Here is a 14,056-nt window from a genome sequence, read left to right on the forward strand (position 1 = left end):
GAAACTCTGAGATAAATATTTCAACCTATGAATTAAAAAGTCTATTTACTGTCAAGTGCTATACCTCTAGGGTAGAAATACCAAACACCAGTCAATAAAGAGCTCTTTTCTTAGTAACCAAGCCTCCGTATCATGTAATTGGATGATTCTGTATGTTTAATTTAATATCTCTAACAGAACTTTTACCATTTTGTTTCACATGGGAAAACTAATTTGGAAGCCTCCTCGTGACACAAACAAGGTCAAATACTTCTCTACCTGTGTGCTTAGTTGGCCCAGGCATAGTCACGATAGCTACAAATAACTCATGACTTTATTTTATAATAAACTTTATTATAATTCTATCTTTAATATCAATGTACTAACTAAAAGTACGAAGTCAGACCTTCTGCTAAAATCCATCCATCAATGATACTGAAGATAACAAACAGTCTTTTTCTGAGTACAGTTTCAAGCAGCTACATTCCATTGCTCTTTGAGTAAAGAATCAAGGGGCGCCTGGGTGGCTCAGTTGGTTAGGCATCCGACTTTGGCTCAGGTCATGAGCTTACAGTTCATGGGTTTGAGCCCTGCATCAGGTTCTGTGCTGACAGCCTACAGCCTGAAGCCTGCTTCTGATTCTGCATCTTCCCCCTCCTTGCCCCTTCTCTGCTTGCACTCTGTTTCTCTCTCTCTCTCTCTCAAAAATAAACATTAAAAAAGAAAATAAAGAATCATTATCCAGTTAGAGTTAGATACAGAAGTTGGTTCCTGAAAACTATTCACATTAACATCAAACAGAATCCATAGCTTGCTCAAAAATGCCTAACTCTTCCCAAGTCCCATGAACTTGCTCTCTTACCTGAGGGTCTCATGTAATTCTCTACCCATTTCTGTATTCCTTCTCTCCATCCTTACCACGCCCTGTCCCCACCAAGATACACTCGTACTACCACTCTCATTCACTTGCCTTTACTCATTTTTCAGATTTCAGTTTACACAGCTCTAGGAAAGCTACCCTGAATTCCCTTAAACTTGGTCAAGTTGTATATTCTCCCATAATACTGTGAACTTGCTCTATCATGGTATTATCACTTAGCCACTCTGTAATAGAAACTTTCTGTTTATATTCTCTATCTCTACCAGTAGGCAGGAACCAAAATGTTCATATTTCCCAATATCCTTCCCTACCTATAAGCATTCCAGTGCATAGTAGTTTCTAGTAGAATATGTACTAAAAACATGCTTAATAATCAATAATTACTGAGCAATAATCTGGTCTGCTCAGAAGACATGACTTGTGGTGCTCTCAAACCAGAACACAGCTAAAGTGACTGTTCCTCAGCATGTACAAAATGCCCCAGAGCCACATAAAACAACTCAGATTACCTTTCACTCATTCATTCATGTTAGACACATAAGGATACAGAGAAAACAAGTGACAAATGTTCCCAGTCAAACCTATTGGGTCTAGTTAAATGAGTCATTGCTACAGAGCAGAGAGGGCATTGTGACAGAGGTGGACACGTTGCACTCCAAAAGCCCTGAGAGATACCTCACTAGTCTGTGGGAGAGGGCAGGGAAACATCAGGTAAAATACCTAATGGAATCGTCCCAAGTGCAATGTTTATGTTGGGCTGCATGTATTTATTCAATAAATGTTTGGGCGGGGTGGGGGGGGTCACCTACTGTGTCTGCCACTATTCTAGACATTAGAGATACAGCATCAAACAAAATAAAGTCTCTAACCTCCTGGAGGTTACATTCAAACCGAGAGACAGACAACACACAAAATACAGATGACACATGGGAGTAAAAATTGTATAAATAAATAAATAAAACAAGGAATGGGAACTAGAAAGGAAGGTGGGAGGATGCTACTTTATACAAGGCATTAAGTTGGGAAAGAGGAAAGCCCTCACTGGTAAGGTCACATCTTAGAAATCTGAAAAAAGTAGTGTGAAGATTCCTGAGAAGAGTGGTTGATGCATACAGAGTAGCAAGCCCAAATCTTCAAAGCAGGACAGCATGTGTGACAAACAGCAAGAAGGCCAGCAGGGCTGGGAGAGAATGGGAAAGGGAGAGAAAAGATAAGGTCAGAGAGGTAGCTGCCAGATCACGTAAAATAGAAGCCCTCGAAGGCAGGACCACTCCCAGCCCACGCGGCACCTTTGTGCAGGTTAGAAAAAGGTGCCACTTTCACTAGGCAGACTTGGCAAGAGGAATAATGAGCTGGATTATGGCCTTGTGGTTCCAGGGCTGGAGCAACAACCTCACTTATAGGAATTTATTCTTAACTCTGAATGAGATGGGAAGCCACTGGAGGGCTGTGAGCAGAAGAGTGACATCTGACATACATACATTTCCTGCTGCTCTGTGAAGACAAGGGTCAAAGCTGGAAGCACTGTTAGGAGGCTATGCAATGATCTGGGCAAAAGATAAGGGTGGCGTGAATCGGGGTGGTAACAGTAGAGGTGGTGAGAAGTGTTCTGTACATTGAAAATAAAGCCAAGAAGATTCACTGTGCATATGAGGGTAGGGGGATATGAGAGAACAATCGAGGATGACCATAAAGTTTTCGGCCTTAGTGATGATAAGATAGGAATTTATCAGTCATGTGCATACGAATGGTATTTAAAAGTTATGAGACAGAATGAAAATGACCCGGGAAATGTCAACAAAGCAAAAGTCCAAGGACTGGGCCTTGGAAGCACTCCAAAGTTTAGAGGTCTGGTAGATCAAGAGGAAGCAACAAAAAAGCCTGGAAAAGACCGTCAAGGGAAGGAGAAGTGAGAGACGTATCCTGGAAGTCAGGGGGAAAAGCATTTCAAAGAGGGAGGGAGTAATCAACTGTGTCAAATGTTGATTTGATCAAATAAGATTAAATGACCAGTGAATTTAGCAACATGGGGGTGATTAGTGACCACAAGAGCTATTCCATTGCTTGGTAGAGACAGAAGCTTGATAGTAGATTCATTTAATGGAAGGGGAAAACTGGAGACAATGAGCATAGAAAACTCTTTGAAGGTCTTTTGTTGTAAAGATGGGGACTAGCTGGCAGAATATGAGACGAAGAATGTTCTAAGAAAAAGAAATGGACTTTTTAGAAGCGCCAAAGCATGAGAAAGCATAAGTTAGGTACCTCAATTAGCTCAGTCATTAAAGCGGAAAGTATGTAATGGGTGTGATAGATTGGGCTATAAGGAAGGCAGAGTCTGAATATCATATTGAAGAATTTGGATTTTATCCTTGAAGGTGAAGTAGAATATGACATAATTACCTTTACTTTTTAGAATGTTTTGGAGGCAAAAGTGAGGGTCGGTTAGAAAAGGAGAAAGACTGAAGGCAGGTTAGAAGTTAGATTGACTCGGGGCACCTGGGTGGCTCAGTCAGTTGGGTGTCCGACTTCGGCTCAGGTCATTATCTCATGGTTCGTGGGTGTGAGCCCCAACTTGGGCTCTGTGCTGACAGCTCAGCTCAGAGCCTGGAACCTGCTTCAGAATTTGTGTCTCCCTCTCTCTCTGCCCCTCCCCCACTCATGCACGCTCTCTCTCAAAAATAAATAACCATTAAAAAATTAAAAAAAGAAAAAAGAAGTTAGATTAACTTTTCCAGGAGAATAATAAGGACGGCCTGAATTTGAGGTTGAGGATGGAGATGCAGAGAGGCATGGAAAGATAAAATGAGAAGGCATTAGGGAAGGTACATTAACAAAGGATTCCGTGGTTCGCACAGTGAAGAAAGGCGAGGAAGGTGTAACTTGCTTCTAATTGGTCCGCGGAACTAGGACAGAACCCTACACATACTCCAAAATCTTCCTCTTGGTACCTTCACAAACGAAATGTCCCCACCTGGAAATTCTACAACTAAATAATCATTCTGCAGGTTCTTTCCCACATGACTTCATTTGAAAAGTTGAAAACTCCTGAGATTTTCAACATGTTAAACTGTTTCTCACTTAGGAGTCCTACACCTACACAATGCTCAGAACCTTACTCAAACTAGGACAGATTTGGGGATTGAAGACGAGGAAGGACTACAGGACAGAAAAAGATAAACCCAAGGGTTTTAAGATACTACCTATCTTTCGGTCTGCCTGGAGCTGGCCACAGGAATTCCCTTCTCCTGGAGGCCAAATCATCTGATGGCTGGTCGCTTATCCTCCGCCCCTCACCACCTCTGTATGTAAGTGAACGGTACCTTCGTTCCCCGATCCCTTCTTCTCCCGACTCTTAACCTTTCCTCCTAGTCATTTCCGACCCGTTTCCACCTTCCCCGAAACCATTACTCCCCCTGGGCCTTGCACGCTTCTCACCTTAATCCCTTTCTCCAAACACTGACTCCAGCGCTTGGAGACAGTAACTAGGGAACGGTGGGTGTGGAACTGCATCTTGGGACAAGTAGTCCAAACTAAAAGAAACCAGTATAAAACTACAATTCCCAGAAGACACTTCCTTTTCCTCCCCTTTCCTCAATGAGGCCCCCTCAACCCCGCCCCCTTTTAAAGACCCTACTAGCCTCGTGGCTTGTATGGCAAAAGCCTTTTAAAGCCATTGTTAGTTGTTTAAATCTACTATTTCGACAGCATTCTGAGGGTTAAAGTGAGAAATAAGTTCATGGTAGAGAGGAGAAATGAGGTTCGCGCCCTAGTCTGGCATGTTGTTAGACAGCCGCCGTGACAGCAGTACGGCATTTGGTGTGGCCACCTACGAGGTGGGGCCTCTGGCGGGGGCGCCGGGAAACCCCGTGGGCCGGCGCGTAGCTTTCCTTTCCGATCCGCCATCTGCGGTGAGTGTGTGCTCCTGGGCCTCTCTCCGCCCAGCGGCCTACCGGGCGCTCTCTTCTGTTTCCCCAGGTCTGACTTCTCTCTCTTTTCTTTTCTTTTTTTTTTTTTTTTGGCTCAACCTCAGGTGGAACCGCCGCCAAGATGCAGATTTTCGTGAAGACCCTTACGGGGAAGACTATCACTCTTGAGGTATGGCCAGGTGGCGTGAGGAAGTCAAGGCCTGAATGTGGGCCTGAAGTGGAGTTAGGGATCCGTGCCGCTTTCTGTAGCAGAATGTTTAGAAGTCTGGGTTCAGAAGACTGGCTCTGAGTTGAGGCTTTGCTGAGTAGGGGCCTAGGGCTGACTTTAGATAACTGAAGAGTGGGCACTCCCCTCTCCAGTGGTTCTGGCCAGATAGTCAAAGTCGGGCTCCTGTGGAGGGGGAAGGAGGCTCTCCCACGGGTGGTGGCGAACACGTTGTGGCCCAGCCGCCGCCGCCCGCCTGCCCTGGGCTCAGGAAGTGTGCACGCCAGCAGCGGACCTGGCAGGGGTTGCTTGCACCCTGGATAAGTGGTCAGCTCTGTTGGGTAGGCTTCCGCCCTCCACCAGCTTGGTTTGGGGGTAACTTTAAAGTTGAACTGGGTAAGAGGGGTCTGGGTGGTTCAGTCGCTTAAGCTTCCGGCATGGGGCTCTTTGCTGACTGCTCAGCCTGCAGCCTGCTTCGGACTCAGTGTCTCCCTCTAGCTCTCTGCCCCTCCCCCGCTCGATCGCGCTCTCTTTTCTAAAAAAAATAAACATTAAAAAAATTAAATTGGCCATTTATTCTAGTTTCTTAATATTGTCAATATATTTCCATTTTAAAATTCCTAGGTCGAACCTTCAGATACAATAGAAAATGTGAAGGCCAAGATTCAGGATAAGGAAGGCAAGTAATACTGTCCAGTTCAGAGAAATTAACCTGTACTGGCGCCGGTCTACTTACTAGACATACCTGCTGTGGGTGGGATGGAAAGAGGTCGAAATGACAAAGTCAAATGCTTTTGAAATAATAAACAAATATTATGAGCATGGAGCCAAAAAGGGGTGCACTTCACACGTGTGAATTTGGGCGAGCTATTTAATTCTCTACATGCATTTGTTTAGCTGTAAAATGAAGATACTACTATTAATACGTATGGCCATTAGGATTAAATGAGTTAACTTATACAAGCATTTAAAACCATGCCTAGCTTATAGTGACTGCTATTAGTACCCTTTATTTGATTAAGGATTATTTATAAGTCTTAAGCAGATATGCTTCTTCTGATGTGACTGTTTTATTAGGAATTCCTCCTGATCAGCAGAGATTGATCTTTGCTGGCAAGCAACTGGAAGATGGACGTACTTTGTCTGACTACAACATTCAAAAGGTCTGTTTGGAGGACAGAGCAGTCCTTTTAATGTAAATCTTATTTTGTAAGTTTTGACCACACAAAAGTGGGGGCGAATCGCATTAGATTAGCAGTAGGTTCTTAGTGACCCCTGTGTTAACATTTCACAAGCACTGTTATAGTTTCTCACATTCTGGATTTTGTGGATTGCATTCCTGGTGTGATACAATGTGTTCTTTGATCTCCCTATAAACAAGTAGTTAATATTCCCTCCACAACTTCCTGTTCTCTGGTATTGTGTACTTCTTAGCCATCCAGTTATAAGATGCATGATGCTAGTTGCCCTTTCTTAATGGAATGTGAACATTAATCATTTTAAAGCCTGTTTCATACTCTTTCATTAATAGGAGTCCACTCTTCATCTTGTGTTGAGACTTCGTGGTGGTGCTAAGAAAAGGAAGAAGAAGTCTTACACCACTCCCAAGAAGAATAAGCATAAGAGAAAGAAGGTTAAATTGGCCGTCCTGAAATACTATAAGGTGAGCCAACTTAGAATAAGTTTCTATCTGTAGATTTATAAATTTTGTTTGCACCTCTGGTTTCAAACTCTGATTAATTAACTTGTAATATTGGTTTCAGGAATAGGATTTAGTGATTCATCACTTACATATAACACCCAGTGTTGATCATAAACAAGTACCCTCCTTAATGCCCATCACCCATTTAGCCCATCTCCCACCCGTGTCCCTCCATCAATCCTTTTGGTTCGCTATAGTTACAGTTTGCTTCCCTTCCCTCCCCCACCCCCCCCCCACCCCAACATGTTCATCTGTTTTGTGGTATCAAACTCTTTAAAAGCTTTGTTCCTGTTTGGTGTTTGAACAAGCTTCATATGATGGGCTTCACTTTAAGCTGCTTGTTCCAAATTAAAGTTCTGATTTTGAAGTCAGATCTGGGTTTAGGTCTTAGATCTGTCCACCACTTGCAAGACTGAACTGTACTGAGTGTGTGAACTTTAATGAGGTTGAATATTTTGAGTCCCTTAACTTAGACATCAGAATACATTGTAAAATTACCTTAACAGCAGGTTTGTACTTTTTAGGTGGATGAGAATGGCAAAATCAGTCGCCTTCGTCGGGAGTGCCCTTCAGATGAATGTGGTGCTGGAGTTTTTATGGCCAGCCACTTTGACAGACATTATTGTGGCAAATGTTGTCTGACCTACTGCTTCAACAAACCCGAAGACAAGTAACTGTATACGGGTTAATAAAAGACATGAACTAACATTGTTGAAATTTTTTAGTCACTTAAAGAGTGGTTTTTAAGTGTCAAATTGAAGATCACACCATTTTCTTTGATAAACTACATATACTTTGGCAGAATTAGGTTGTATTTAATATCAACTGTCTAGATACAAGCCAGTTTGTATTTCTGTTAGTTTTTAACATCGGCACTGTTAACATTTGGACCAGATAAATTTTTGTTGTGGGGGTTGTGCATCATAGGCCTCTCTCTACCCACCTGATGCCGGTAGCACATCGTTTCCACCAAGTGTATCCAAACACTGCCAAATGATCCTGGGATGGTAGGGTGGAGGCTCTCCATTCCCCCCACCCCCGCCGACTTGAGAAACACTGGTATGAATGGGTGTTACACCTTGCCTTAAAAAGAGACTACAACATAGTTGTTTCATATATAAGAAATATAAAGGCTAAGTTATCCTGAGTCCCTGGGTGGTTTGGCTGGTGTATTTGCAGTGTACAGTACATGGGAACATTCTTATTGAATGTTGAGTGTGAAATCTTAGAACTTTATGTTAATGTTGAGACAGTTTTAAGCAATATTTGGCACTATAGTTTGCCCATGAGCTAAACTGAGGGAGTTTTGCTTGTTTTGATACCACTCAACGAAAACATGCAACGGACTTACTACATTCAATGGCACTGATAATGAACAATTCCCTTTTACCATGTCATACCATTCTTAACAGGATTTCTACTTGGAGGCATCCTTAAATAACGTTTCCTATCTCTGTAGCATTTTGACAAATTATCCATGTTAACACCTGGTAGAGCTACTTGGGTATTTTTTGGCCAGAAGTGAATTCTTCCCTTCACTAAAGCATAACTAGTCGTTCTATAATAAAGCAAGATACTTGTTTTTAAATTTATTTTTTAAAATAATCTCTGCATCCAACATAGGGTTCAAACTTCAGACCCTGAGATCAAGAGTCACAAACTACCCACTGAGCCAGCCAGGCACCCCATTAATTGTTTACATTTTTAATGTAATTTTAAAATCCTGGATTCCAAGAAGTCTTAGCTGGAACTTCTTTTTCTTCATAACAAACAATTTCATCTCCCACTTTAAATTCTACCTTTTCTTCATCCAAACTGAGACCACAGTCCATTCCAGTTTTGATGACTGAAATGTCATCTTTATGGTGTTTCAATGAGGTTAATGAGCCTTAAAATATAAAAACAAAAAAACAAGGTAGGTATATTCAACAAATTATACCTGCTAAGTGCTATACAGTCTGGTGTTAAAAGGAAAATTACCCTGAAAGTCCTAAATTTTACAGTCCTATCATGTTAAATGATGGAACTAAATACTAGGGAAACCAAAGAAAAATGGTTTGCTGTAAGCAAGATGTGGTTTATAGGGAAAGAACTAAATCTCCCATTTCAAAGGTTAGACTAACTTTGCAGAGGATGGCATTGTACTCAAGATTTAAAGAATGAGATAATCCAGGATAAAAGACATTGCAGGCAAAAGGTCAAGGTAAGCCAAGTACAATGCTGTAGATCAGGGGTAGGAGACAGGTGGAAGGGTAATTTGCGGCCAATTTTTAGAAGCTTAGGAAACTAGATTACTGATTTATCAGCCTTGTTACAGGTTATATAGATTAGCAGGCAGGACTAAAAACCCTGGAAGAGACATCAGGACTAGTAAGGGAGGGAGCCTGTCACCTGGAGACAAGGTTTGAGTTAACAAAAGGTAACAGCCTGAACCAGGATATGGGAGTGAGATTTTAGGTGGTTACATGGAATCAGTAGGTTTGGGTGACTGGATTTAATATTACAGAAACAGATTGTGATCTTGCTTACCTTTCCAAACAACATGTCCATTACGGATTAATTTAAATTTTTTCTGTTTTTCTAACTGACCCTTTTGGACTCTGCAGCCAGCCACAGGAACTTTTTTCTTCCCTTCTGTTACAGAGAAGGTAGCTAGTATACAAGCCTCACCTTTAGAAAGAAGAGAACATTAGATGCACACAAAACAAAAGATTCTGAGAAATACATAATTTCACATATTCTGCAGAGCAAGAATTAAAGGTGTGAGAAAAATACAAACTCATGTACTGAAATCCTGTTTTTCTCTGACTCTACAACTTTATTTTCCTGACCGCTCATAGAAACATAAACATGAAAATCCTTGGGTTTTCTTGGAAAAGAACCTGCTTGCCTAAAAAAATGAACAAGGGAAAAAGAAATTCACTTTTTTAGCTGAAAATGCACTAGAAGATAACAGTTTACTGCTTTATGAAAACCTAGTTTTCACCTGTCCCTCAATATATTATTCTTGAAGAGAACATCTGTCATCACCTAATTTTAATCTCCCCATTGATAATTTATATTCACTTAAATACTGATTCTGTGACTCAGCTTAAAGCTTAATTAATTTTTCACTGAAAATTAAATTCCAATAATGACATGGTATCACACACTATAATATACCGATTTACTGGGGTTAGTGTTATTTGGCTGATGGAAACCCTTGTATGACTCAAGTTTTCCAAATTGTGCCTTAGCACAAGAACATACAAATCTCTGTATGGTCATGTTTAGCACATCAGAAAAGCATAAAATAAATCTCTGGACCATAAGAACAGATAAAACGATTCAGTCCATCTCAAATAAATTTAGGCTTCCATCTGGCCAAGGGATATGCTAGAAAGAATATTTCTAAATATGTGATATTTAAATGTAAAATTAACTACTCTCATGGTGGACTTCTCGGCCAACTCCAGGACAAAATCAGTGGCTTCTTCCAGAACACTGTATATAATCTTTATGCATCCCATCCCAGTCTAATTTGTGTTATAATTAGTTGATGTCTAAACCTTAGGGCAAGTTCTTACTGCCTAACTTGCCTTTGTATCCTCAGGGCCAAAGCATAGGCTGCAGAGGGCAGGTTTATAATACATAGGAAGTTACATTGAATGTATCATTTTTTCTAGGACACAGGCCATTTATTGGAACAGTGAAGGTATTTCAACAGTGAACTATAATTCCCCTAAACTTTGCTTTCAAGTGTTCTTCACAGCACCTAAGATATGAATGTTTAATATTCAGTGAACACTCACCAATTGGATGCTCTTCCACAATGCAAGGCAATCTGCTGCTCAGTTCTTCCTGCAAATCTTCAATTAGGCGGTAAATGATTTTGTGAAGTTTAATTTTTACTCCTTTTTTTGTAGCAGACTTCTGGATAACATTGCCTGCATTCACATTGAAGCCATATATAACACCTGGGAAGCAGAAACAGAATCAATAAAGTAGCACAAATATTGTATTAAGGACTTTTCTTTCAAGCAGAAACTTAAATCTAAATAGTTTTATTTCGGGCAGCCTGAGTGGCTCAGTAAGTTAAGCTAAGCGTCGGACTCTTGGTTGCAGCTTAGGTCATGATCTCTTGGTTTGTGGGATTGAGTCCTGTGTCTGGCTCTGTGCTAACACCATACAGCCTGCTTGGGATTCTCTCTCTCCCTCTCTCTCTCTGCCCCTCCCTTGCTCACTTGCATGCTCTCTCTCAAAATACACTTAAAAACAAAAAGGTTTTAGGGGTGCCTGGGTGGCTCAGTCAGTTAACCGTCCAACTTCGGCTCAGGTCATGATCTCACAGTTCATGGGTTCAAGCCCCATGTTGGGCTCTCTGCTGACAGCTTGGAACTTGAAGCCTGCTTCAGATTCTGTGTCCCTCTCTCTCTGCCCCTCCCCTACTCATGCTTTCTCTCTCAAGAATAAATAAACATTAAAAAAAAAGTTTTATTTCCTTCTATGTAAATTAAAAGGGGTGATGAAAAATTCTGTAATTTTTTCTCATGAAAACTAGTAAATTTTCAAATTAACCAAAGGATTTTATAAATACTATTGTAGCTTGTTTAACAAGGAAAACTTCTTTATAATTTTTAAACCCATTAATTTAAGAGACAAAAGTACCCATACTGTGCAAGGCAGTACGCTAAACAAAACTTTGATTTTTATACCAGAGAAATAAGAAAACGAAAATTGAATAGGGCTGAAATATTTTTACATTATTTTAATAACAATTGTATTACTAAATTATAAACTTATTGTCTACAACTTTTTGTGGTTTATTCTTAGATATTCAGCTGGCCAAAAGATGCTCCAAAATAGTTACTAAATTGGTAAAGTTTAAGACTTATTTAAGAAATGAAAGAAATTCTATGGAGTTGACTATTTTGCCAAAGAACAAATAATATATTTAACAGCAAATACCTTAGAGGGAATAAAATGCAAAACACTCCTGGCCTTAAACAAGTGATAAAAATGAAAGCAAACAAGTTAATCAAGAGAAAAACACAACCACCTTGAAAGTTTTATCATTAAGAAATCATTTAACACGCTACCTGCATTACATAGTATAGTGCTAGGCTGGTCAATGCCTAGAAAATACTTTGAATTAGCCAGTACTGGGGCACCTGGGTGGCTCAGTCAGTTAAGCGTCCGACTTCAACTCAGGTCACAAGTTGGAGCCGCACATTAGGCTCTGTGCTGATAGCTCAGAGCCTGGAGCCTGCTTCAGATTCTGTGTCTCCCTATCTCTGCCCCTCCCCTGCTCACGCTTTGTCTCTCTCTCTCTCTCTCAAAAATAGATAAAAACATTAAAAAAATTTTTTTTAATTAAAAATAAATAAAAATTAAAAATGAATTAACCATAACCAGCATTAGTATTTAGTAGAAGTAACATCTAATTCTAAATAAGTACAGTCATTAAGTACCTCCTTCCTAAGTGATTCATTAATTAATAAAATGTTGGTGCCTTGCTAGGTGTTAGACTTAAAGTGAGTCATGAGTCACCTTTTTGTATATCGTAAGTTCAACTAATAGTCCAGTCCCCCTACCTTCTAGGCATTTAATTAAAGCTAAAAACTGTTTGCTTCAATAGTGCATATACTAAGCTAAAAACAGCTTTTAATCTAAGAAAGATTTATATAATTATCAATAGACAAAAAACAGGTAGACAAAAGTAAAAGATGAAGTAAAATACTGAACAGGCTGATTACAGTGTCAGGAGCATTCAAAAGTCTAAATAAAAGATACAGAGAACCAACCTTGGATTGGGTGGGGAAATGGGAAAGGCAGTAATTATCTTTATTTATAAATAAATAAATAAATAAATAAATAAGTAAGTAAGTAAGTAAGTAAGTAAAAGCAAAAAACCTTCTGGGACTTGAAAGAGTTCCCCAAGGTTGTAGTGTGAAAACAATGAGTGAAGTTATGGCTGCAATACTGCGCATCCCACTGAGCTCAAAGGCTGGGACTCCACTAGAGCAGGAAGGGTGATGCTGATAAGGGTAAAGGGCAAGTTGATTAGCCAAGCTACAAAAGACTGAAGGTAATGGTTCACAGTGTGTTCTAGGGAACACAGTTAAACAAACAGGAAACAGAAATCTTACCATGAAATGTTTCAGCAAGGTTAACATCATTTTCACTGACATCACCCACACCAAAATGTACTAATTCAAGTTCACACTCATGTGAAGCATCATAGGTATCCATAATGTTCACAATGGCCTCAACAGAACCATCAACATCACCTAAAAAAGTTTGAAATTACTGGTGTTAAGAGTTAGACATTAACAGACACAAAATGACAAAAATCTATTTAAAGTCATAATAGGAATGGCATTTACCACTTTTATTTAGGTTTAGCATTATAAACATCTATTTAACTTAAGTATTTAGAACCAAAAGTACATTTACAACAAAACATCAAGAAAAATGTTTATTAAAATCTCTCCCAGTGAGTCATCCAGAGTTCATGAGTTCAAGCCCCATATCAGGCTTTCTGCTATCAGCACGGAGCCCACTTGGGATCCTCTATCCCCCTCTCTGCCCCTCCCCTGCTCGTGTTCTCTCTCTAAAAAAGAAATAAACATTAAAAAAAAAAAAACCTCTCCCCCAGTGAGACATGGGCAAAAAGGAGGGCAAAAGGTACAACCTTCCAGTCATAAATAAGTCATGGGGATGTAATGTACAGTACAGTGACTATAGTTAATAATACTATATTATACATTTGAAAATTGCTGAAAGAGTAGATCTTAAAAGTTCTTATCACAAGAAAAAAAAGTTTTGTGACTGTGTATGGTGATTAGACTTACTGTGGTGGTCATTTTGCAATATATACAAATATCAAATCATTGCTATATACCTGAAACTAACATAATGTTATATGTCAATTACACATCAATAAAATAAATCTCCCCCAAAATACCAAAATAATTTTAGCTTAAATTTAATGGCCCAAATTAATTGTGAGAATGAAGAAATATACATATTTATAATACAAAAATGAGTAATGAAGTAAAATCTTTCCAAAGTCACCTTTAATAATTATAGGAAGTACATTTGAATCCTTTTCTTCTTTCTCTTTTGTCTTTAAGGGTTTTTGTTCTTTTTTTTCTTGGTACTTTAGAAATGATCTCTCCTTCCAATGCAAAGTGCCATATTTCTCACGGGCTTTCCGATGTGCTTCTTGGTGTTCCTTTCGCTTTTCTTCTATTATTTTCAGATTCTCTTTGTTTTTCTCCTGTTCTTGCTCATACTTCCGCCAGTCAACAACTTCACGTGCCCTAGGCTTTATAGGGGAAAAAACAGGCATTATTTAACTAAATAGAAACCAGCATCTTATG

The 14,056-nt window shown here is 39.7% G+C and overlaps 3 protein-coding genes across 9 annotated transcripts in view; 1 reads left to right on the forward strand and 2 right to left on the reverse strand.

Annotated features, from left to right (window-relative positions):
• The window catches only part of CLHC1 (clathrin heavy chain linker domain containing 1), a 40,505-nt gene extending 36,151 nt beyond the window's left edge, over window positions 1-4,354 (reverse strand). Inside the window, exon 1 of the mRNA XM_047069250.1 lies at window positions 4,295-4,354. The gene's annotated coding sequence lies outside the window, so the exon portion shown is untranslated. The remainder of the gene's footprint in view (window positions 1-4,294) is intronic.
• A 395-nt stretch (window positions 4,355-4,749) lies between these two features.
• On the forward strand, window positions 4,750-7,398 carry RPS27A (ribosomal protein S27a). The gene is made up of 6 exons (XM_047068850.1): window positions 4,750-4,767; window positions 4,890-4,954; window positions 5,615-5,669; window positions 6,068-6,153; window positions 6,522-6,653; window positions 7,217-7,398. Exons 2-6 carry the CDS (start codon window positions 4,907-4,909, stop codon window positions 7,364-7,366), a joined length of 471 nt encoding a protein of 156 aa, XP_046924806.1. The 5' UTR covers window positions 4,750-4,767; window positions 4,890-4,906; the 3' UTR covers window positions 7,367-7,398.
• Window positions 7,399-8,380: 982 nt separating this feature from the next.
• MTIF2 (mitochondrial translational initiation factor 2) overlaps window positions 8,381-14,056 on the reverse strand; it is a 28,918-nt gene continuing 23,242 nt past the window's right edge. For all 7 annotated transcript variants that reach the window (XM_047068846.1, XM_047068848.1, XM_047068845.1 and 4 more), the window contains 5 exons: window positions 13,749-14,001; window positions 12,821-12,961; window positions 10,484-10,648; window positions 9,222-9,362; window positions 8,381-8,580 (listed from right to left, as the gene is read on the reverse strand). In XM_047068846.1, the coding sequence (XP_046924802.1) occupies window positions 8,408-8,580; window positions 9,222-9,362; window positions 10,484-10,648; window positions 12,821-12,961; window positions 13,749-14,001 (873 nt within the window). In that variant the 3' untranslated portion in view covers window positions 8,381-8,407. The remainder of the gene's footprint in view (window positions 8,581-9,221; window positions 9,363-10,483; window positions 10,649-12,820; window positions 12,962-13,748; window positions 14,002-14,056) is intronic.

Source organism: Lynx rufus, unplaced genomic scaffold, assembly GCF_022079265.1.
Source record: "Lynx rufus isolate CCGP_SWC_20201006 ecotype Redwood Valley unplaced genomic scaffold, mLynRuf1.p SCAF_8, whole genome shotgun sequence".
Lineage (NCBI taxonomy): Eukaryota > Metazoa > Chordata > Mammalia > Carnivora > Felidae > Lynx > Lynx rufus.